We start from the raw sequence: 22,841 nt of genomic DNA on the forward strand, positions 1-22,841 counted from the left end.
TGGGGATCGGTTTATATGGGGGCTATATATAATTATGAACCGATGTGGACCAATTTTTGCATGGTTGTTAGAGACCATATACCAATATCATGTACCAAATTTCAGGCGGATCGGATGAAATTTGCTTCTCTTTTGGGCTCCGCAAGCCAAATCTGGGGATCGGTTTATATGGGGGCTACATATAATTATGGACCGATGTGGACCAATTTTGGCACGGTTGTTAGAGACCATATACCAACACCATATACCAAGTTTCAGCCGGATCCGATGAAATATGCTTCTGTTAGGGGCTCCACAAGCCAAATCTGAGCGTCCCTTTATATGGGGGCTATACGTAAAAGTGGACCGATATGGCCCATTTTCAATACCATCTGACCTACATCAATAACAACTACTTGTGCCAAGTTTCAAGTCGATAGCTTGTTTCGTTCGGAAGTTAGCGTGATTTCAACAGACGGACGGACATCGACTCAGAATTTTACCACGACCCAGAATATATATACTTTATGGGGTCTTAGAGCAATATTTCGATGTGTTACAAACGGAATGACAAAGTTAATATACCCCCATCCTATGGTGGAGGGTATAAAAAATTGTACACAACTCTAAAAGCGACTTAATAAATTGATAGTATCAGCTGGTCGTTTCTGTCATAATACTGGTCTAACAGTTGTATGTTACTGGTACTGGACCATACAGTGTTGTATTGAAGTAGTATTTGTGATTTGAGCGGGGTCGATAATGCTGTTCATTTGCGGTGTATGTCATTGATAAGTACTGCAATATGAATGGAGATCACCCTGTTTTGCATCGAAAGGAAGACACGCCACGTAATAGCATTGGGTCTATCCGATTGCACAAATAACAACAATTGGAAAAGACAAATGCTGGACTGTTAAAAAGAAATGAACAATATGAAAATTTGTGTTCTTAACTTCGAAAAGATGTGGAGATCTTGAAAAAACAAATTCAAAAGCAATCGGAAACTTTTGAAACCGATGAAGAAGAACCCCAAAGGGAAATAGGTCCTTCTAATTCAAAAAGTAATGAAAATAGCGTTGTCAGATCTGAATACCAATAGCAAACTGTAAATCGAAAAAACGACAAAATCAGAGTCCGGAAAATACAAACACTGAGAAAAAACCTGCCACTACAACAAAATACTGGTTGAGCAAAACCCCACAAATGAATAACCAATTTGCTGCACTCGATACTGAAGATGTAAGCCATCCTTCTTCTACTGAAAATGGAGCTGAAACTCAATCAAATCCAAACCAAAATGAAATTGAAAACGTAACCAAACCACCTCCTATATTTACTGAAAAAGTCTCAAATATACAACCATTGATTACTCTGTTATCACAAACTGTGACTGATCCATTTTAGATAAAAACTTTAAGAAGTGAACAGGTAAAGATACTGGCAAAATCCCTTGAATCCTATAAGAAAATTATTGAGGAGTTAGAGAAAAAACATACTGAATTTTACACATACAAACCAAAAAATCGAAGAGGACTCAAAGTTATTCTGAGAAATATGTATTGTAGTGTTAATACACATGATCTAAAAGACGAACTCTCTAGTCTTGGACATGAAGTAACTAATATATGGAACATAAAACGCCGCTATACAAAACAAGCACTTCCTCTGTTTGAGATAGATCTGGAAAGCAAATCTAATAATAAAGAAATATACTCCATAACACGACTTATGTCGAGTATAATAAAATTTGAACCACCACATCCCAAAAAAATTTTTCCGCAATGTGAAAAACGTCAACAATATGGTCACACAAAATCATTTATTTATTTTATTTATTTTATTTATTGATATATTAGTACAACAAGTACAGTCGACTCCGCTTTACTGAAACGTTAAAAATGCAGCCATTTAATTTCAGTTATCCGAAGTTTTTGCTAAAGCGGACTACGGATAACTGAAAAAAACTTCCAGTAATGCGAACTTCGGATAACTGAAAAAGTTTCAGTAAAGCGGACTCCGTATAACTGGAAAAAAATCCACTCAATTTCAGTTAACCGAACTTATGACCAATGCTATGTACATAAAATAATAAAAACAAGGTGTTTGATTCCGTGTGTGTGCCATCTACAATTTTACCTTTCAGTTGATTTTATTTACAGAGTGATTTAAACTGTTTTGAAAGTGCCATCTTCACTTGAAATAAAGCGTTCTCAATACGGAGAAGAAAATGTACTCTCTCTCAATAGCGAGAATGTGGCATTTTCAGTAAAGCGAAGTCATACTAATGTGACGAAACTCATTTGAACACAAAAAACTTTTCAGTAATCCGATTTTTTCAGTTAAGCGGAGTTTCACTAAAGCGGAGTAATTTAAATGAAATGGACAGAAAAAACAACTGGGGAATGCGATCGATTTCAGTTATCCGAGGTTTTTCAGTAAAGCGCATTGCGCTAAAGCGGAGTCGACTGTATTGACTTATAACAGTACTACATTTAATTTACAGTTATTATACCCTCCACCATAGGATGGGGGTATATTAACTTTGTCATTCCGTTTGTAACACATCGAAATATTGCTCTAAGACCCCATAAAGTATATATATTCTGGGTCGTGGTGAAATTCTGAGTCGATCTGAGCATGTCCGTCCGTCCGTCCGTCTGTTGAAATCACGCTAACTTCCGAACGAAACAAGCTATCGACTTGAAACTTGGCACAAGTAGTTGTTATTGATGTACGTCGGATGGTATTGCAAATGGGCCATATCGGTTCACTTTTACGTATAGCCCCCATATAAACGGACCCCAAAATTTGGCTTGCGAGGCCTCTAAGAGAAGCAAATTCCATCCGATCCGGCTGAAATTTGGTACATGGTGTTAGTATATGGTCTCTAACAACCATGCAAAAATTGGTCCATATCGGTCCATAATTATATATAGCCCCCATATAAACCGATCCCCTGATTTGGCTTGCGGAGCCTCTAAGAGAAGCAAATTTCATCCTATCCGGCTGAAATTTGGTACATGGTATTAGTATATGGTCTCTAACAACCATGCAAAAATTGGTCCATATCGGTTAATAATTATATATAGCCCCCATATAAACCGATCCCCCGATTTGGTTTGCGGAGCCTCTAAGAGAAGCAAATTTCAGCCGGATCGGATATATATAAGCAAATTTCATCCGATCCGGCTGAAATTTGGTACATGGTGTTAGTATATGGTCTCTAACAACCATGCAAAAATTGGTCCATATCGGTCCATAATTATATATAGCACCCATATAAGCCGATCACCAGATTTGACCTTCGGAGCCTCTTGGAAGACCAAAATTTATCTGATGCAGTTGAAATTTGGTACGTGATGTTAATATATGGCCTCAAACACCCATGCAAAAATTGGTCGATATCGGTCCATAATTATATATAGGCCCCATATAAACCGATCCCCAGATTTGTCCCCCGGAGCACCTTGGAAGAGCAAAATTCTCCCCATTCGGTTGAAATTTGGTACGTGATGTTAGTATAGGGTATCCAACAACCATGCAGGAATTGGTTCCTATCAGTCCATAATAATATATAGCTCCCATATAAACCGATCCCCAGATTTGACCTCCGGTGCCTTTTGGAGAAGCAAAATTCTTCCGATCTGGTTGAAATTTGGTACGTGGTGGTAGTATATGATATTTAACAACCATGTGAGATGAAATTTGTGGATGACAGTCTTTCGAAGAAGTTTCTACGCAATCCATGGTGGAGGGTACATAAGATTCGGCCTGGCCGAACTTACGGCCGTATATACTTGTTTATTTTTAATACATTTAAATTTAAATTATATTAAGAAGATGTTAAACAAAAAAAATTAAAAGTGGATACAGTAAAAAAAAATAAAAAGTATATATGAACATTTTAAATGGAATGTAAAGTTGAAAACAGGAAAACTTCAATACAAATTTAAAACGACTATGTGAAACACAAATTCATAGGTCCAGGAAGAATTATTAGTAAAATTATTTGATTGTTCAATGTTTCAACTGTTTAAAGTGAAGTGTTTAAATAGCGCATTCTTTAATTGAAAAAAATTGCTTATTATTCTTAAATTTGTTGCAAATTATTCCACAATCGAGTTGTATGTATGCAAAATTGTCGATCTGATACTAGATATCTTATTCTAAATGGGGTGAGGCAATTTAAACGCGATGAATGGGAGGGAACTATTCTATCATGCAGGTACTTTGGTTCGTCTCGATAAACAATTTTATGTAAAAGTAACAAACAACGAAATTGTAGCAGATTATCAAAAGACATACAATATAGATCCTTAACACAATGCTATACACTGTCATACCTTTTCACTCCATAAACGAATCTGGCTATGTCATTAGTCACTGTTCGTAATTTCCTAGTGTGCTCCGAGTCGCAGTTGGCATAGATTTCACAGCAATACATTATTCTAGATACACACAGAGAAGATATTAGTTGAAAATCGATTGTTGTAATGAAAATTCTGCATTTACAATGAAATCACAGTTGTGTCAATCTATTTACTTTATTTACAACCATTATTTCGTTTCTGTTTCCATTTGGCGCTTATTATTATAGATTTTTGTTTGTAATACCATTCAAATAGTTGTCTGAACTAATTGCCTCTCTTACGAAAATTTTTTATCGAATTCGATACGCACAACCCACCTTATAAATCTTTTATAACTGTCATTTAGTATTCAGCACTAACAATTGGGTTTCAGAGCCGAATTCCTTTCGAAATATTTTTAAATGTAAAACAATTTATTACTAATTCTTCAATGTTGAAGGAAAACGTGTTTTTTTTAATTTAAAGTAAAAACCACAGGAAACGGATTATTTTTCAGCCATATCTAAGTTTATTTGAGTCCTTGGTGGAGTGCCACTCAAACATTTTCACGAACAACTCGCGCAGGCTTGAGGATACTCAATGCTACCAGTTAGATAAATAGTGCGCATCTTAAATTGTTTAGGATCAAATGCAGATTGAGTTGTATTATGTTTTAGATGTGGAACAATTTTATTGTGCGAAAACAATGATAACGACTTTAAAGATCATCTCCACATCTTCCGTTTATCTGTGAAACCCAAAAGGAAGTGACCATGGCGAGTAGATTCTTATTTATTTTTTAAAACTACACTCTAATTTTCTGATTTAATTTGTTGTGGTTTAAGACGGGATGTGTTGGCCAATTTTTCTGATATACCACTATGTACTCAGTTCGGACTCCAATTATAAATACTACTGAACGAAGAGCTCCAAAGATTTAACTCCAATTGCCTTTAATAGTGATCATTGTTTTAAATTGTTATCAATGTATTGTATTTAGGTATAAAGTTATTTTATGTACCTTTCTATCATTTAAAAATATAAATAAAATACAATATTTTGAGGAAAAATTAATTTTCAATTCGGTTAAGATGCTAGTAAAGTTGGGTGACACAACCAAATGAACAAGGGGCAACGACCAATTTCATTGTCTAATACAACCAACCCCATGTATAGTATTAGTTGGATTTCCCATAATTCGATTGAGACGACCGAATTTATCGGGTATCACAACTACCAACAGTTAGTTGCTGTAACTGCCAAAAGGAGGTTGGCAATAAATTCGGTTATCACAACCAATCTGATTCTCTGTGTAGTAAGTGTGTCTTGGCTATCAATTTTCGGATGTGTTGTGGAATGAAATTTTGAACAGCCCACAAAGAGCGAAGCATACCATATGTACTGCCTACTATACCATCAATATATCTATTCCATGATAAGCTATTGTCAAAAACAATACCTAAATTCCTAGCATATTTTGCATACTCTATTATACAACTATTGAGTGTCATTGGCGGAAGTGTGTCAAGGTCGACCGTATTCCTTGCAACTACTAAACATTTCGTCTTGACTGGGTTGATTTGTAAGCCGTTTGTCAAGGCCCAGTGAGCAATACGTTCTAAGTTCATGTTTATGTTGTTGATACATGTTCCACAATCTGATATTTCGCATGAAAAGCATAGCTGCACGTTATCTGCATACATGTGAACTTGACAGTCCAGAGGTACCTCAACTATATCATTAACATATAAGGAGAAGAGCAAAGGACCGAAAACAGAACCCTGTGGCACACCTCTTATGAGCTCCATTGGCCGCGAATAAATTCCATTTGCAACGACTATTTGTCTTCTTCGACTCAGGTAGGAAGATAGAAGTGAGCATGCCGTACCATCAAAGCCAAATCGTACACTAAGCTTTCCCAAAAGTATCTTGTGACACACTGTGTTGAAAGCTTTGGAATGATCCAAAAGAACAAGGAAACAATACCGGTTACAATCAATATTTCGCCGTATCTCCTCAACAACATCAACCAACACCGTGGTGCAGCTGCGACCTGATCGAAATCCCGACTGACGATCTGTCAGTAAATCATTGTGTTGTATATAATCATTGATTTGCTTAAACATAATGTTCTATTGAGCCTTTGACAAGAATGAGAGGATGGCAATGGGTCTATATTCACCATTAGGTTTGGGGGTGGGTAAAATCTTTGCACTTCTCCAGCTATCTGTATCATATTGTAGAAAAAAACCAAAATGTATTAAGTGTGCAGGAAATCATGAGTCAAAGTCATGCGAACGGAAAAATTGGTCAAATGAAGTAAAGTGCGCCCTATGCAATGGGAACCATCCCGTTAAATATAAAGGTTGCACTGTTTACAAACAAATATATACCCAATATTATACTTCTCTTAGACCAACTAAACAAGTCTCCAGATCTTATTGATTTCTGTGTCTCAAATGGTATTCCACTGGGTTCTGAAACATGTGTTTCAACTCATGCACTCAAAAAAAAAGTGAACTCTCTATTTCACTAAAGCCGATTTAACTTTATTTTAGTTCATGGAATTATTATGTTTGGAGAAAGTTTCCTTTACTCTAATAATTTTTTGTTTACTTCAGTTAAATTAACTAAAACCGAGGGAAAAAATAAACTCAAATGAAGCATAATGATTAACTAAATTCGTACCTTCCACAAAATAGTTCAGAATTTCTTAAAATTTGTAAATTTTACCAAAAATGCGTCCATCATGAACTTCGTATATCACTAAAGACATTCTTGCAATTTTGAAATCCAAGTTTTTCCTTCAAACTACAAAATTTTCTTTAACAAATGAAAAAACTTAGTTATGTCTAATAAATTTTCTTGAATTTTTCGAAAAATATTTACTTATTTTTATGACATCGGCGTGATGCCAACGTTTGTAATACTGTTTAGTTAAAATTTTCTACAAATAATCAAAATTTTCTAAAATTAACCGAAACTTTTCTTCCTGGTGGGTTCACTGTTTTTTCAGTGTGACTTGTCATCTGATCATTCACCGGTTTTTCTTACATTGTATTCTCAGAAACACAACGAGCATCTGAAAGCAAACTACACAATAATAAAACAGAAACAGAAAGAAACTGTTTTGAAAACCCTCCAAAAGTCTCCAACCCTGTGTTAAGGAAACTACCGGAAAGGAGAAAGGCAAAGAAACGATGGAAACGAACAAAACTATCTGAAGATAGAATACTGAATAAAGCAAGTTTCGAACTCAAATAATTACTGAGAAAATTAAATGATAAAAATCTAGGTCCAACAATGGCGACAGATTTTTCTTTATGGAAAATCACTAGATATATAAAAACCAACCCAAAACAAATTATCCCATCCGTAAACCTGACAATTCCTGAACCCAAAGTAATCTAGAAAACGCCATGACTTTTGCCAATCACTTATACGATGTGTTTTCTCCTAATAGTTCGGAAGAATCGCCATACTATATTCAATCTTACCTATCTGAAACACACCAACTTGATTTACCTATTAAGAAATTCACAAAAAAAAAGAAGTTTTACAAGCAATAAAGTCCTTAAAATCTGGTAAAACACCAGGTTATGATTTAATAACCCCAAAAATATTGAAAGAACTACCCACTGAAGGCATAGACTCCATCACTTTTATCTTTAATGCTTGTTTAACTCGAAATTTTATCACTCCACAGTGGAAAGTCGTACAAACTATAATGATACAAAAACCCGGAAAACCAGTAGATCAAGTGAAATCGTATAGACCCATAAGTCTACTACCCATACTATCCAAACTTCTGGAAACACTCTTTATTAGCAGGTTGATGCCTATTATTGAAACTGAAGCACACCCAAATTCTCTTGCAGCAGGCCTGATGGCAAATCCGGCAACTTTTACACGGCTTCGAAGAAGAGCACCATAAGATATCGTTTAAACAAATTTCAATATATTTTGTTCTACAAAATCAATAAATTATAATCCGTAAATGTGGGCCCACCAATAGGCGAGCACCATAGAAAATATATATATTATAGGAATAACATCCAAAATGATGTTAGTATCAAAATAGTGATAGAAGGCATCAATAAATTTGAATTACAAAAAAAAGATTTTTTTTCTCCAAGAGTGACTTCGACCTCGAAAGTAAAAATCAAGTCAAAACTAGCTTTTCATAAGGAAAATAAAATGCACTATTTCTTATAGTATGAACTGGTAACAAAAAATTTGTTTTCTTTGCTTTTAATTCCACAGTCTAGTTTAATTGTTATCATTTTGTATAGATTATCAGTAAAACATGTTTAGTTTCTAGTTTCTGTCTGCAAATAAAATGTATTGCAGAAAAAGTCCGAAAAAATGGTCTCACGTGCGAGCCAGAACACCTAACTTTTTGTTTGGTGTGTAGAAAGTGTATAGTGTGGTGTACAATGCGGTGAGACCCAGAACAGGCATGATTATTGTAAATAAACACAAATAGTTAAGGAGGCCCAAAACTCTTGTTTTGGTTTCGTTAGCTTAATATGTAAAGGTGCTAAGTCAACCTTTAATAAAAAAATCGATCGAGCAGTTCGACAGATAAATTAAAAATACATAGTTTAACAAAAAATATTAAATATATGTTTTTATCTTTATTTGGTACAGATGTTTATAAGTGATAAGTCCTGTTAAAATACGAGTGTTAAGTCAAATTTTAGGTATGACTGTTATTATTAGAAGATTTCCATGGATTCCCACGACTATAGTAACGTTCGAACACAATCACTTTATTACATCGATTGCGGTTATTTCGGAATAGAATACGATGATGGTATTGTTGGACTAGTTCCTTACCTTAATCCTTAAGGATTTTGGTATTGATTCCGAGCCAAAGATTCGGCTTCTTTAAAATAAAGCCAGTTTTTACGGACATCCTTGGCTTTAAATCTAGGATCAATAAAATTAAAATTGGATACAGATCTCATTCATCAAATTTTTATTCTCATATTAATAAAGGTATTACAATTCCAATTTCAAAATCCAAATTATGCCAGGAACTTCTAAGTTTTCTTAATGCTAAAAATAACTTTAAACCAAAGATGCAAATCCTTAAAAGAAGTCTTAGCCTATATTTGAAGCGATTTTATCTTAAATTTAAAAATTAAATATATCAGTTGAGTTAAAGACGATTTCTTTAAATGAAAAATTATTTTCTTTACTTTAAGGAAAATTAACCTTACTTCAAAGATCTACAACTTCAGCAGAGAGACGCAAAATTTCAAGATTTGTGTCCTAAATTTAATGAAAAAAATTTAAAGCAACTTTCTTTTAACTAAAATGTCATTATTTTAAAGAATTTTGTCCTTAACATTGCGTAAATTTCGAGTCCTAAAATTTAAGTTGCATAATCTTCCATATTCCGACAATTCATTTGAGTTACCTGTAAGAACCAAAAAAGCGAAAGAAGAGGGTGCAGGTGGAAACAGATGATTGCTTTGTGACCAAAAATAAAAAGCAACGAAGAATAACCTGTATTTATTTAGTTAATATACACTAAAAAAAATATTGACTTAATATTGAAGATTATGAAACCTAATTGTTAGTCTACCCAATTTACACAATATTAAGGATTCTTTTAAAATAATGATATTTTAATTAATAGAAAGCAAAGATTATGCTTCAATTTTTTTTTCATTAAATTTAGGATACAAATTTTGGAAGCTTGCGCCTATCTGTTTAAGTCTTTGAATTAAGGCAAATTTTCTTTAAAGTGAAGAAAAACATTTTTAATGTAAAGAAATGATCCTTAAATTAACTGATATATTGACTTTATATTTAGGATAAAACCGCTTCAAATATAGGCTAACACTTACTATAAGGATTTGGATATTTAGTTTAACCCATTACCGCTCTCTGTCCTCATATGAGGACGCCCGTTTAAAGCCAAACAACTATGAGCTACCCGTTATTTTTGAAATTTTATATACACGTATGACAGCTTTATACTGCATCTGATCCATAAACAAAAACACGTGGTCGCATTTGATAAACAACTGTCATATTCAGTTCGATCCTTGCTACTGATTCGGATAGCTCTCCGAAAATACTTTCAATAGTTTTATGTATACCAACACTGTTAGAAAAATATGTTTTTCATATGTTCCGATATAAACAAAATGTGTTTGGGCACAATTTTTAAACACAATATATTTAAGTGCAAACATGTAATGTTCCTAAACTAACACTAAATGTTTGGGACACATATATTAATATGTTAGAATATATTATGTTTGGGGCATGAATGTTTCATAAAAATAATATGTGTAAATGTAAACATATATAAATTTACAAATTTCAAGTAAACATATATAAGTTGTGATATTTCATTCATTTTATTTTATTCAGAAAGAGTATAGAGCAAGAAATGGAGATGGAAACCGGAAGGGTTGACGAAAGATATCAACATAACACGGCAAGAGAATCAAAAGAGAGCTATTTGTGTATGTTGTTTCGGAAAACTGTTTTATGATAAGGCCAAACATTTGATATGCTTAAGTCTAAATATTATTTAATTTGAATATTAGAATGAGTATGCGGAGTAAAGAGAATAGACATTCGGAACCAAGAGAATATACATTTGAAAAAAAAACAGCATGTGTTTTCGACTTGAGAGCAGCATTTTATGTATGTGTGAACATGTGTTTTGTTTATCATTTTGACATTATGGGCACAATTTTTTTTCTTGGTTCCTTAAAAGAAATCGGAACGTACAAGGAGTAAGTCAAAATATTCAGGCAAAGGAAATTAAAAAAACCGTGGAAAATATACAAAAATTACAAAGGGATCTTCATAAAAATAACGAAAGGGCACTATATTCTTTTTAGAGTTGGGGCAGTAAAATGAAAAAAGGAGGAAATAGTGAAAAATTAAACAGTAAAATGTATAAAGACAAAGTTTAGTGCCTCTTTATTAATAAGTAGTCCAAGAGGAGTTGACGGACACCTTCAAATATAAAAGCGGGCATTAAGTTCGAGTTTTGCAGCTAAAGCAATTGAAAAAGTTTATTTTCTTTAAAATGAATTATTAAAGAAAAGTAAAAGGCAACACAGCGTCATTTTAGAGCGATAATGGCAATTTAATACCGGCCTTAAAGATAAAATTGAAATTAAATACAAAACACGACAAGTTTTAAATGCAATGGTGTTAAATGCTAGTAAACAAATGTTCACGCCTAAATAAATTTATGTGTATATTATAAAATTATTTATGTATGTTTATACTCGACTCCACGTTCTTCTTTTGTTAGAGTTTTTGATTTCCTTTCAAAATTTCAAACTTTTATACCAAAAACAGTTTTTTGTTACAAAATTGTTATTTTTGCAATAAAAAATAATATTTTATCCAAAAGCTCAGTCCATTTCGTTTATATCAATCACTGTTCTTTTCTGACTGCACGGATGAAAAAGACTGTTTTTCATATGTTTGGCTATAAACATTATATGTTTGGAACACAAATTTTTAAACACAATATTTTTGAGTGCAAGCATATAATGTTCATAAACTAGCATAACATGTTTGGGACATATATGTTAATATGTTAGAACATATTATGTTTGGGACATAAAATGTTTGTAAATATAATATGCTTGGATGCAAACATATATTAATTTAGAAATAGCCTATAAACATATATGTGTTTAGTAGCTTGGAGCGCTATTTAACAGGGAGCGATATTGAATTAAGTTGGTGGTTGTTGCTTGTTATTACAAAATTAACATTTTATTTTTCCTATGGCAATTGATCAGCTACTTCTTTGATCCTTACAAACTGTGTGGTCCGCTGTTCGAATCCCCGTCCGGCAAAAGGTAAAATTAAAATAAAAAAATCATACAATTGAATAATTTCTTCTACAATGTTTGTATTACAGAAAAAGGTGCTAAGAACTAAAAAATCTCGTGGAAGTGAGAAAGATGTGGGGGAATATACAATTAGGCAGAAACAAAATGTTGAGCATTCAGGTCGAAAACCTATGTTGTTAGCACCTATATTACCTGTTTATTTTCATAATTCATTATGATTGTAAATATATAAATAAATAAATAAAATTTTGAGCACAATATTGTTTTGGAAATTTTTTTTAAGCATATAATATTTTTGGGTGCAAAATGCTTCCAAACATATTATATGTTCACATAATAACATATTGTTTTTTGGAAGACAACATTATTGAATTTGGATGCAAAAATACAAAATGTTTGGAACTTAGACTACCCAAACATATATTGTTTAGACCAATATGCTTTCAAACATATTATATATTGGAAGAGATCAAACATATAAATGTTTGGGCAATACCCAAAAATGTATATGCTTGAAGCAAAATATGTTTGGAAGTATATGTTACAGAAGCGATTTTTTGTGAGCGTGTGTAAATCTTTAATAGCCCATATTTCGAAGTTTCATTATAAACATGTAATATAGTATAAATATAAATGTATAAATTAAAAAAAAAAAAAAAAAAAAAAGTGTTCGGTCGGAGCAGGGATTGAACCCACGACCCTTGGCATGCAAGGCAGACATGCTAACCACTGCTCCACGCGGCCAACAAATATATGTTTTTGTTAAATAATATTATGTTTGCATGGGCTCGTGGGCGCTGCAAACTATGCTATATAAATGTAACTTATAACGATAATTGTCTACTGGTGACTATAACAGCCACGTAGCCCAGTGGATAGTGTGTTGGCTTACAAACTGTATGGTCCTCGGTTCGAATCTCCGTCCAGGCGAAAGGTAAAATTTAAAAAAATTATAAAAGTGAATAATTTCTTCAACATTATTTGTATTACAGAAAAAGGTGCCAAGAACTAAAATATTTCGTGGAAGTGAAAATTACGAGTATGTTAGGGAATGAGCACAATCTTCTTTGGGGAAAATTCTTCCAAGCATATAATATTTTTGGGGTGAAAATGCTTCCAAACATATAATATGTTCACATAAAACAAACATATTAATGTTTTGGCAGTATCCAATAATATATGTGCTTCCTGCAAAATATGTTTGGAACATATGTTAAAGAAGCGATTTTTTTTTTTGAGCGTGAAGTGATCTAAATCTATAATTCTCCGCATATACGATCTCGATTGTGTGTAGATAAAATTGTTAAGTTCATTGTAATAAAAGTGTTTAAAATTTGACTACCTGGTAATTGGGAATTTCATAAGTAATCTGCCCAATGTCCCCACAATAAATTTTCAGTTTTTTATTTAAATCTTTGTACTTAGTCATTACTGAATAAATAAAAACCCATAACATGAATTTTTGTCTGGCATTTTAATTTTGGGTGTTAATGGGTTAAATTTTTATAGCATTACGAAATCCCATTTTACTTTGAATTATCTGTTGTAATTTGGATTTTTAAACTGTGATTTGTTTGCACATTAATAGCAAAAAGAGTATGAAAATTCGATGTATGAGATATGTATTTGGTTTAATTTTATTGATCCTAGTAAATTGGGATTGGACATTTAGGCTTTAACATCCAGTTCGAGGAAGTGAGCTGCCTCTTCTGGATGAGTCCAGAGTGAAATAGGTGTCAGATCTGTCGGCTTTGCAGGACACGCGAAGAGATGCCTTGTGATGTGAGACGATTGTTCACAATTCGGGCAGACATCTTGAAGGGAGATGTGACTATTTAAGTACCTGTAGATCCCCGATTTTAGCTGAGATAGCACACGGACGAAAAAGACTGTTTTTCATATGTATGGGTGTAAAAATTATATGTATGGATCTCAAAATTTTTAACACAATATTTTTAAGTGCAATATGTTAATGTTAATATGTTTGACATATATGTTAATGTTAATATGTTTGCAAATATAATATGCTTAGATGAAAACCTATACTAATTTAGAAATAGCATATAAACATATATGTGTTTAGAAAGACAGACCTAGGGAGTATGCTGCAGGTAAAATAATGGCAGTAACCAATATAATATAAAAATATATCCAAACAAAGAAAATTTCATTAAATTTTTTTCTACCAGTGTATGCTCTAAGGTGAAACATAATATGTTTGAACAATACAAACAATATTTTGTTTGGACCAATCTTGAAAATATATATGCTTGAAGCAAAATGTGTTTGGGGTATATGTTACAGAAGCGATTTTTTTGAGGGTGTACAAAGATCAGATAATCAAGCGGAATTACTTGGAAAATATTTGTATTCTTAGAAGTTTGCATCGAAATAAATGATGTGGCTGTGCCTTGTTTCACATTAGGAGGGTGGACCGTTAAGTACTAAAGTGGAAATATATTTTTAAATACTCTATACACTTGGTTCAGCGATGTTCCAACATTTCTAAACCGGTAAACGGTAAACGATATGGAAGATAACAACAAAAATATTTAAACAAAAAAACGAAGAATTTTCTTCTTCTTTCCTTTCAAAAGTGACTTACACTCAAAGAAGGGGGCGCTAATGCCAACTTAACTTTATTTTAGTTCATGAGAATTTGCTGATTTTAGTTACAATTTACCCAATGTGAGCAAATGTTCCTTATTTGAATAAATTTTTGCTAACTTTAATGACGCGAACTAAAATTAAAAAGTATAAACGGCCGTAAGTTCGGCCAGGCCGAATCTTATGTACCCTCCACCATGGATTACGTAGAAACTTCTACGAAAGACTGTCATCCACAATCGAATTACTTGGGTTGTGGTATCTTAAAACTTCTTAACATCGTTTTCTAAATTGTGAGTTAGTCCATACGTGGTATATATTAGACACAAAAGTTATGTATAGGTAAGTCTACAAATAATTATGAATCGACATGGACTTTTGCACGGTACGTAGAGAGCCAGAATTGAAATATGGGGGTCGCTTATATCGGGGCTATATAGAATTACGAACTTGATATGGACCAATTTTTGTGTGATTGGGGATCGATTTATCTGAGGGCTATATATAACTATAGACCAATATGGACCTAGTTAGGCATGGTTGTTAACGGCCATATACTAGCACAATGTACCAAATTTTAACTGACTCGGATGAAATTTGCTCCTCCAAGAGGCTCCAAAACCAAATCTCGGATCGGTTTATATGGGGCTATATATGATTATGGACTGATATGGACCACTTTTGGCATGGTTGTTAAATATCATATACTACCAACACGTACCAAATTTCAACCAGATCGGATGAATTTTGCTTCTCCAAAAGGCATCAGAGTGCCTTTATGGGGGGCTATATATAATTATGGACTGATATGAACCAATTCCTGCATGGTTGTTGGGTACCATATACTAACATCACGTACCAAATTTCAACCGAATCGGATGAATTTTGCTCTTCCAAGGGGCTCCGGAGGTCAAATCGGGGGATCGGTTTATATGGAGGCTATATATAATTATTGACCGATTTCGACCAATTTTTGCATAGGTGTTTGAGGCCATATATTAACACCACGTACCAAATTTCAACTGAATCAGATGAATTTTGGTCTTCCAAGAGGCTCCGGAGGTCAAATCTGGTGATCGGTTTATACACCCTCAAAAAAAATCGATTCTTTAACATATGTTCCAAACATATTTTGCAGGAAGCACATATATTATTGGATACTGCCGAAACATTAATATGTTTGTTTTATGTGAACATATTATATGTTTGGAAGCATTTTGAGCCCAAAAATATCATATGCTTGGAAGAATTTTTCCCAAAGACGATTGTGCTCATTGCCTAACATACTCGTAATTTTCACTTCCACGAAATATTTTAGTTCTTGGCACCTTTTTCTGTAATACAAATAATGTTGAAGAAATTATTCACTTTTATAATTTTTTTAAATTTTACCTTTCGCCTGCACGGAGAATCGAACCGAGGACCATTTTTTATATTTGAAGGTGTCCGTCAACTCCTCGGACTACTTATTAATAAAGAGGAACTAAACTTTGTTTTTATACATTTTACTGTGTAATTTTTCAATATTTCGTCCTTATTTCATTTTACTGTCCCAACTCTAAAAAGAGTATAGTGCCCTTTCGTTATTTTTATGAAGACCCCTGATTTCTTTTAACGAACCAAGAAAAAAATTGTGCCCATAATGCCAAAATGATAAACAAAACACATGTCCACACATACATAAAATGCTGCTCTCAAGGCGAAAACATATGCTGTTTGTTTTTCAAATGTCTATTCTCTTGGTTCTGAATGTCTATTCTCTTTATTCAAATTAAATAATATTTAGACTTAAGCATATCAAATTTTTGGCCTTATCAACAGTTTTCCGAAACAACATACAAGCGGTTTCACAGAAATTCTTCTCTTTTGATTCTTTCGATGTGTTATGTTGATATCTTTCGTCAACTCTCCCGGTTTCCATCTCTATTTCTTTCTCTATACTCTCTCTCTGTCGCTTTGAATAAAATATCACAACATATGTATGTTTAGTTGAAATTTGTAAATATATATAAGTGTGCATTCACACATATGATTTTTATGAAACATTCATGCCCCAAACATAATATAGTCTAACATATTAACATAGATGTCCCAAACATTTAGTGTTACTTTAGGAACATTACATGTTTGCACTTAAATATATTGTGTTTTAAAATTGTGCCCGAAACACATTTTGTTTATATCGGAACATATGAAAAACATATTTTTCTAACAGTGTATGGGGGCTATATATAATTATGGACCGATTTGGACCATTTTTTGCATGGTCATTAGAGGCCATAAACTATGTACTTTATGGGGTTTTAGAGCAATATTTCGATGTGTTACAAACGTAATGACAAAGTTAATATACCCCCATCCTATGCACACAAAAAAAAAAAATTCTGATTCAATCACCAAATTAATTGATCCAATTAATTTTTTAATTGAAATGTCTTCAATCACGAAAATGATAGTATCAATCACAGTTTTAATTGGGCATAGAAAAAATTCTTGATTAAAGAATTAATTGATTTTTTCAGCAAATTTCAATTATTTTTTTAATTGATTCAATTAAAAATTTAATTGATGTTGATTGCAAAACTCAATTAATTTATTAATTAAAAAAGGTAACTATTTTTAATTACTTTCTGAATTGACTTAGAGTTTTTATTTGGATTAACAAATCATTGTTTGAAATACTTTTTTAATTAAAAATTAAAAAAAAAATCAGCACTTTTTTTAACTGAATAAGTCTTCCGAATTTGATTAAAAAGTTAATTGTATCAATTAATTTTTTAATTAAAAATTTTAAAATTTTCAATCACTGGCTTAATTAACTTAATGTTTCTATCATGATTAAAAAGTTAATTGTATCAATTAATTTATTAATTGAAAACATTTTCAACTTCAATTAACTTTTTAATTGGAAATATTTTGGTGATATTTTTTTCTGTGTGGTGGAGGGTATAATAAAAAAAACGTTGTTTACTAAAACGTAAAATGGTTTATATTTTCCTAAATCCAATTTTTTTAAGTTTAATTTTGACAAAACAACTCATCATATGTTGTAAAATTAAATCGAAATACTTGTATGATACTTTTGACAAAAGAACATAAGCCCACACACGGACGAAAACGACTGCTTCTCATATGTTTGGGTTTAAAAATATATGTTTGGAACTCAAATTTTTTAACAAAATATTTTTAAGTGCAAGCATACGATGTTCATAAACTAGCATAACATGTTTGAGACATATATGTTAATATGGTACAACATATTACATAAAATATTTGTAAATATAATATACTTGGATGCAAACATATGTTAATTTAGAAATAGCCTATAAACATATATGTGTTTAGAAAGAGAGACCTAGAGAGTATGCTGCAAGAATGGAAGTAACCAATTGGCGCCTTAAAAATATATATACAAAAAGAAAATTTCATTAACATTTTGTTCTACTCGTGTATGCCTAAGGTGAAACATAATATGTTTGAACAATACCAACAATATTTTATTTGGACTAATCCTGAACATATATATACTTGAAGCAAAATGTTTGGGGTATATGCTACAGAAGCGATTTTTTTTTTGAGGGTGCACCGACCTGCACTGGTGGGAATCTATTGTCTTCTGAACCGCTGCCGTGTGTGTAGCCCTCAATTCCGTCCTTATTCCCTCATCACTGTCATCGCCGATCAAGTGGTTAGGTTAGGTTAGGTGGCAGCCCGATGTATCAGGCTCACTTAGACTATTCAGTCCATTGTGACACCACATTAGTGAACTTCTCTCTCAAGTGGTTTATAGACTGGATATCTTTTCTAAAATCAAACCGAATTAGCTTGCCTCTTTCGGTTGGTACCCTCCTCGATGTGGGTTCTTACATGTGGGGATACTTTGGCCACGTATGTGGATATCGATTTCCAGGTTCAATTCATTGGTCCACGATGTGAAATTGGTACCTGTCGATTTAGGGGCGGAAAGTTTCAGATTCCTGCTGTTAAAGAAGTTCCTAAGTGAAACTCCCTGAACATCTGAGGGTGGGAGGAGAGCTTCAGCCACGTAAAAATTAAAGAGGAGAAATAAACAAGGCGACTTGAGGTACGCCTTGCTTCTTTCTCCTAGGCGAAGATTTTTTCCTCTGAATTCCACATAGGACTGTCTGCCAGCAGCTTAAGATTATTAGGAAGGGAGGCTCCCATAATATCTCCTGAGAGTGTGGTAACCTGTATCGAACGCCTTAGGCAAGCCCAATGCGGTTGTTTGATGCGATGTTTGAGAGCTCAACTATATTCGGGATATTTTTCGATTTTTGGGGTGTTGTTCCACAATAATATTTATAGCGTTATTTCATTATGCCCCATTCGCATTAAGCTCGAAATCTACTCAACGTGAATTTGAAATCCCCTTTTTATAAGACACATAACAGTTGAAATCCGGTTAAAGTAGATTAATGCAGTGTAATGTGAATGAGGTATTAAATCATTTATACTCCCAAACACACTTTGCTTCAAGCAAGTAAATTTTTGGGGACTGCCAAAACATTTTTATTTTTGATTTCTTCTAATATATAATTTGTTTGAAAGAATATTGGTCTAAACCATACAATATGTTGAAGTAGTCCAAGAATTTAGTGTGAGTTGACAATGTTAAACATTTATTCCCTCTTTCAGGGTTTTCGAACCGTATTATAGTTAAACTTTACTTGAATTACAAATTTTACTTTGTTTTGAAGTAAAACGCGTCATTTAAATAAAACCTTGAAAAAGGTTTCATATTTTGTAATTTTTTTATCTTTATGGTCAAGGTGCAAAATACCGTCGAATTTAAGGACGATTTATATAATAAAGGGTGATTTGTTAAGAGCTTGATAACTTTTTTTTTTAAAAAACGCATAAAATTTGCAAAATCTCATCGGTTCTTTATTTGAAACGTTAGATTGGTCCATGACATTTACTTTTTGAAGATAATTTCATTTAAATGTTGACCGCGGCTGCGTCTTAGGTGGTCCATTCGGAAAGTCCAATTTTGGGCAACCTTTTCGAGCATTTCGGCCGGAATAGCCCGAATTTCTTCGGAAATGTTGTCTTCCAAAGCTGGAATAGTTGCTGGCTTATTTCTGTAGACTTTAGACTTGACGTAGCCCCACAAAAAATAGTCTAAAGGCGTCAAATCGCATGATCTTGGTGGCCAACTTACCGGTCCATTTCTTGAGATGAATTGTTCTCCGAAGTTTTCCCTCAAAATGGCCATAGAATCGCGAGCTGTGTGGCATGTAGCGCCATCTTGTTGAAACCACATGTCAACCAAGTTCAGTTCTTCCATTTTTGGCAACAAAAAGTTTGTTAGCATCGAACGATAGCGATCGCCATTCACCGTAACGTTGCGTCCAACAGCATCTTTGAAAAAATACGGTCCAATGATTCCACCAGCGTACAAACCACACCAAACAGTGCATTTTTCGGGATGCATGGGCAGTTCTTGAACGGCTTCTGGTTGCTCTTCACTCCAAATGCGGCAATTTTGCTTATTTACGTAGCCATTCAACCAGAAATGAGCCTCATCGCTGAACAAAATTTGTCGATAAAAAAGCGGATTTTCTGCCAACTTTTCTAGGGCCCATTCACTGAAAATTCGACGTTGTGGCAGATCGTTCGGCTTCAGTTCTTGCACGAGCTGTATTTTATACGGTTTTACACCAAGATCTTTGCGTAAAATCTTCCATGTGGTCGAATAACACAAACCCAATTGCTGCGAACGGCGACGAATCGACATTTCACGGTCTTCAGCAACACTCTCAGAAACAGACGCAATATTTAGGAATTGTTTCGTTGACCTCAGTTAAAAAAATCTTTTATATGGAGATAAATAAATAAAATATGGAATTGCTTAACCTTCAATGGAATTTTATCGACTCTTAACAATTGTTGTTTAAAAGAAGTCTTTGTTTATACTACAATATTTTTTAGTGTCATAGATACAAGAAAGTATGTAATGATAATTACTTTTTATTGTTTTTATACTCAGGGCAAACCATATAACTTTGGTATATTTACTCAAAAGAACTTCTTGTGAAGTGAGATTTATGTAATACTTAAGAATAAATTATTTTGATGTACATTAAAAGTTATGTTTTTCGAATCCCACACTCAAAAAAAGTATACTGGGATCCATAGTTTTTGACCTTCCCTTAAGGATTTTGATATTGATTCCGAGCCAAAGATGCGGCTTCTTTAAAATAATGAAATTTTTTAGCGACATATCTGGCTTTAAATCTAGGACAAATAAGATTAAAATTAGGATACAGATCTTATTTATTAAATTTTCATTCTCTTTTCGCGGTTTATTAATAAAGGTACTCATGTACAAACAAATGCCAGTTTATAATCCAAATTATAACGGACACTTCAAAGTAAAAAATGTTTTCTTAATTCCAGAAAAGCTTTGAACCAAAGACGCTAAATCCTCAAAATAAATCTTAGCCTATATTTGAAGCGTTTTTCTTAAATCTAAAGTTTCAATATTTCAGTTAATTTAAGCACAATTTCTTTAAATCAAAAATGTGTTTCTTTACTTTAAGGAAAATTAGCCTTAGTTCAAAGACATGCGACTTTAACGGAGGGACGAAATTTTACAAAATTTGTGTCCTAAATTTAATAAAAAAAATTTTGAAGCAAAGATTATAAACTTTATTTTAGTTAAAATTTCATTATTTAAAAGAAATTTGTCCTTAATATTTTTTAAATTTCGCATCCTAAAATTTAGGTTGCGTAATCTTTAATATCACGTAAATATTTTTTCAGTGCAGCTATGAATATAGTGGTATATATCGACCTAAGCTATTTTGATTTTTTCGATTTATTCTTCGATCCATTTCCGGCCAACTTTTTACGCCCATTTATCTTCCCCTTATTTGACGCGTTTACTACTGGTTTCGGCTTAGGTAACTTCGGTTCTACACGCGCAAATAGGTCATAATTAAATTCTGTGCAGGCTTTAGCTAGAAATGTAATAAAATTCGGTTTGAGCACCTGACCTGATTGTTTGATGATTGACTCACCGTAACACATTTCCTCACCGCATTCGATACAGGTTTGCAATCTCGTCTCTACAATACCCGATTTGTTTTTCAACTTTTTCACACAATTGTTCAGCATAAATTCCCGACGATCTCTTTGCTCCGTCTTTAATTGTAGTTTTCCCATTTCCACCATACGAGAAAAAAACTCCTCTTCTATTTTAGATTTTGGCCTTAGCGTTGTCAGCATTTTCCAATCTATTGGAACCACACACAATTCATAGATAGAAATATCTTTCATTTCAGTGGGTACTGGATCCGCATATGAGTATATGGGTTCGCGTTCTCCGTTGGTCCTCATTAGCTTTTTCATTTCCTTTTTATTCCACTTGAATGAATAGTCCTTCTCCTTGGTTTTGATATCTTCTGCTCGCACTTTAATTGGTCTCATTTTGTACTCCGGAACCTTCTCCATTAAACGCTTGAATTCTTCGCTTGTTTGAACAATGTTTCGGCTTAGATCCAGTACGGATACCACAGCCTTTTTCTTTCCTAAGAGGTCATCTAAATTGCTCATTATTAAATATAGTAAAAGCGATTGATTGGAATTACGTTTCTGAAAATGCTTTTTTGTTTTCGTTCCCTGTGTCCAAATTCAAGTTGAAGCGACTAAGATTGTGTGTAACCATATCGAATGCGAACACTTAAGGATGCATAGCAACCGAGTTGTGGTGTAAATAGAAACGTAGTTTAATGTTGGATATGAAAAGGTAGTAACATTTATCCATAGACAACCTGACGGATGGAAAGATTCCAGAATTAAAATTCAGTAATGAAATCAAATTCTTATGCGTAAATTTTGTCATGTAGTGTAGTAGATGTCTAATACAAATTCCGTGAAAATTCTTTTCAGAAAGGAAATCACAATTATAATATATTTACGCTACGTACGTACTAACACTGAAAAAAATATTGTCGTGAGGTCAAAGATTTCATGTCTTAAAAATACGAATACAAATTTTGCTTAGCATAGAAGACGCATTTCTCTAAAATAAAGT

General features: G+C 33.2%; 1 protein-coding gene across 1 annotated transcript; it reads right to left on the reverse strand.

Annotated features, from left to right (window-relative positions):
• Positions 1-21,510: 21,510 nt before the first annotated feature.
• On the reverse strand, positions 21,511-22,575 carry LOC142234825 (uncharacterized). The gene is made up of 2 exons (XM_075306011.1): positions 21,826-22,575; positions 21,511-21,765 (listed from the first exon to the last, which is right to left on the reverse strand). The coding sequence occupies exons 1-2, from the start codon at positions 22,358-22,360 to the stop codon at positions 21,605-21,607; spliced, it is 696 nt and encodes a 231-aa protein (XP_075162126.1). The 5' UTR covers positions 22,361-22,575; the 3' UTR covers positions 21,511-21,604.
• Positions 22,576-22,841: the final 266 nt, after the last annotated feature.

This window comes from Haematobia irritans, chromosome 4 (genome assembly GCF_050003625.1).
Source record: "Haematobia irritans isolate KBUSLIRL chromosome 4, ASM5000362v1, whole genome shotgun sequence".
NCBI lineage: Eukaryota > Metazoa > Arthropoda > Insecta > Diptera > Muscidae > Haematobia > Haematobia irritans.

Excerpts from the sequence above, each read along its gene's own strand:
- LOC142234825 (XM_075306011.1), bottom strand. The coding sequence starts at position 22,360 with ATGAGCAATTTAGATGACCTCTTAGGAAAGAAAAAGGCTGTGGTATCC. Across the intron at positions 21,766-21,825 it reads CGGTGAGGAAATGTGTTACG|CTAAAGCCTGCACAGAATTT; the intron begins GTGAGTCAATCA and ends TTACATTTCTAG.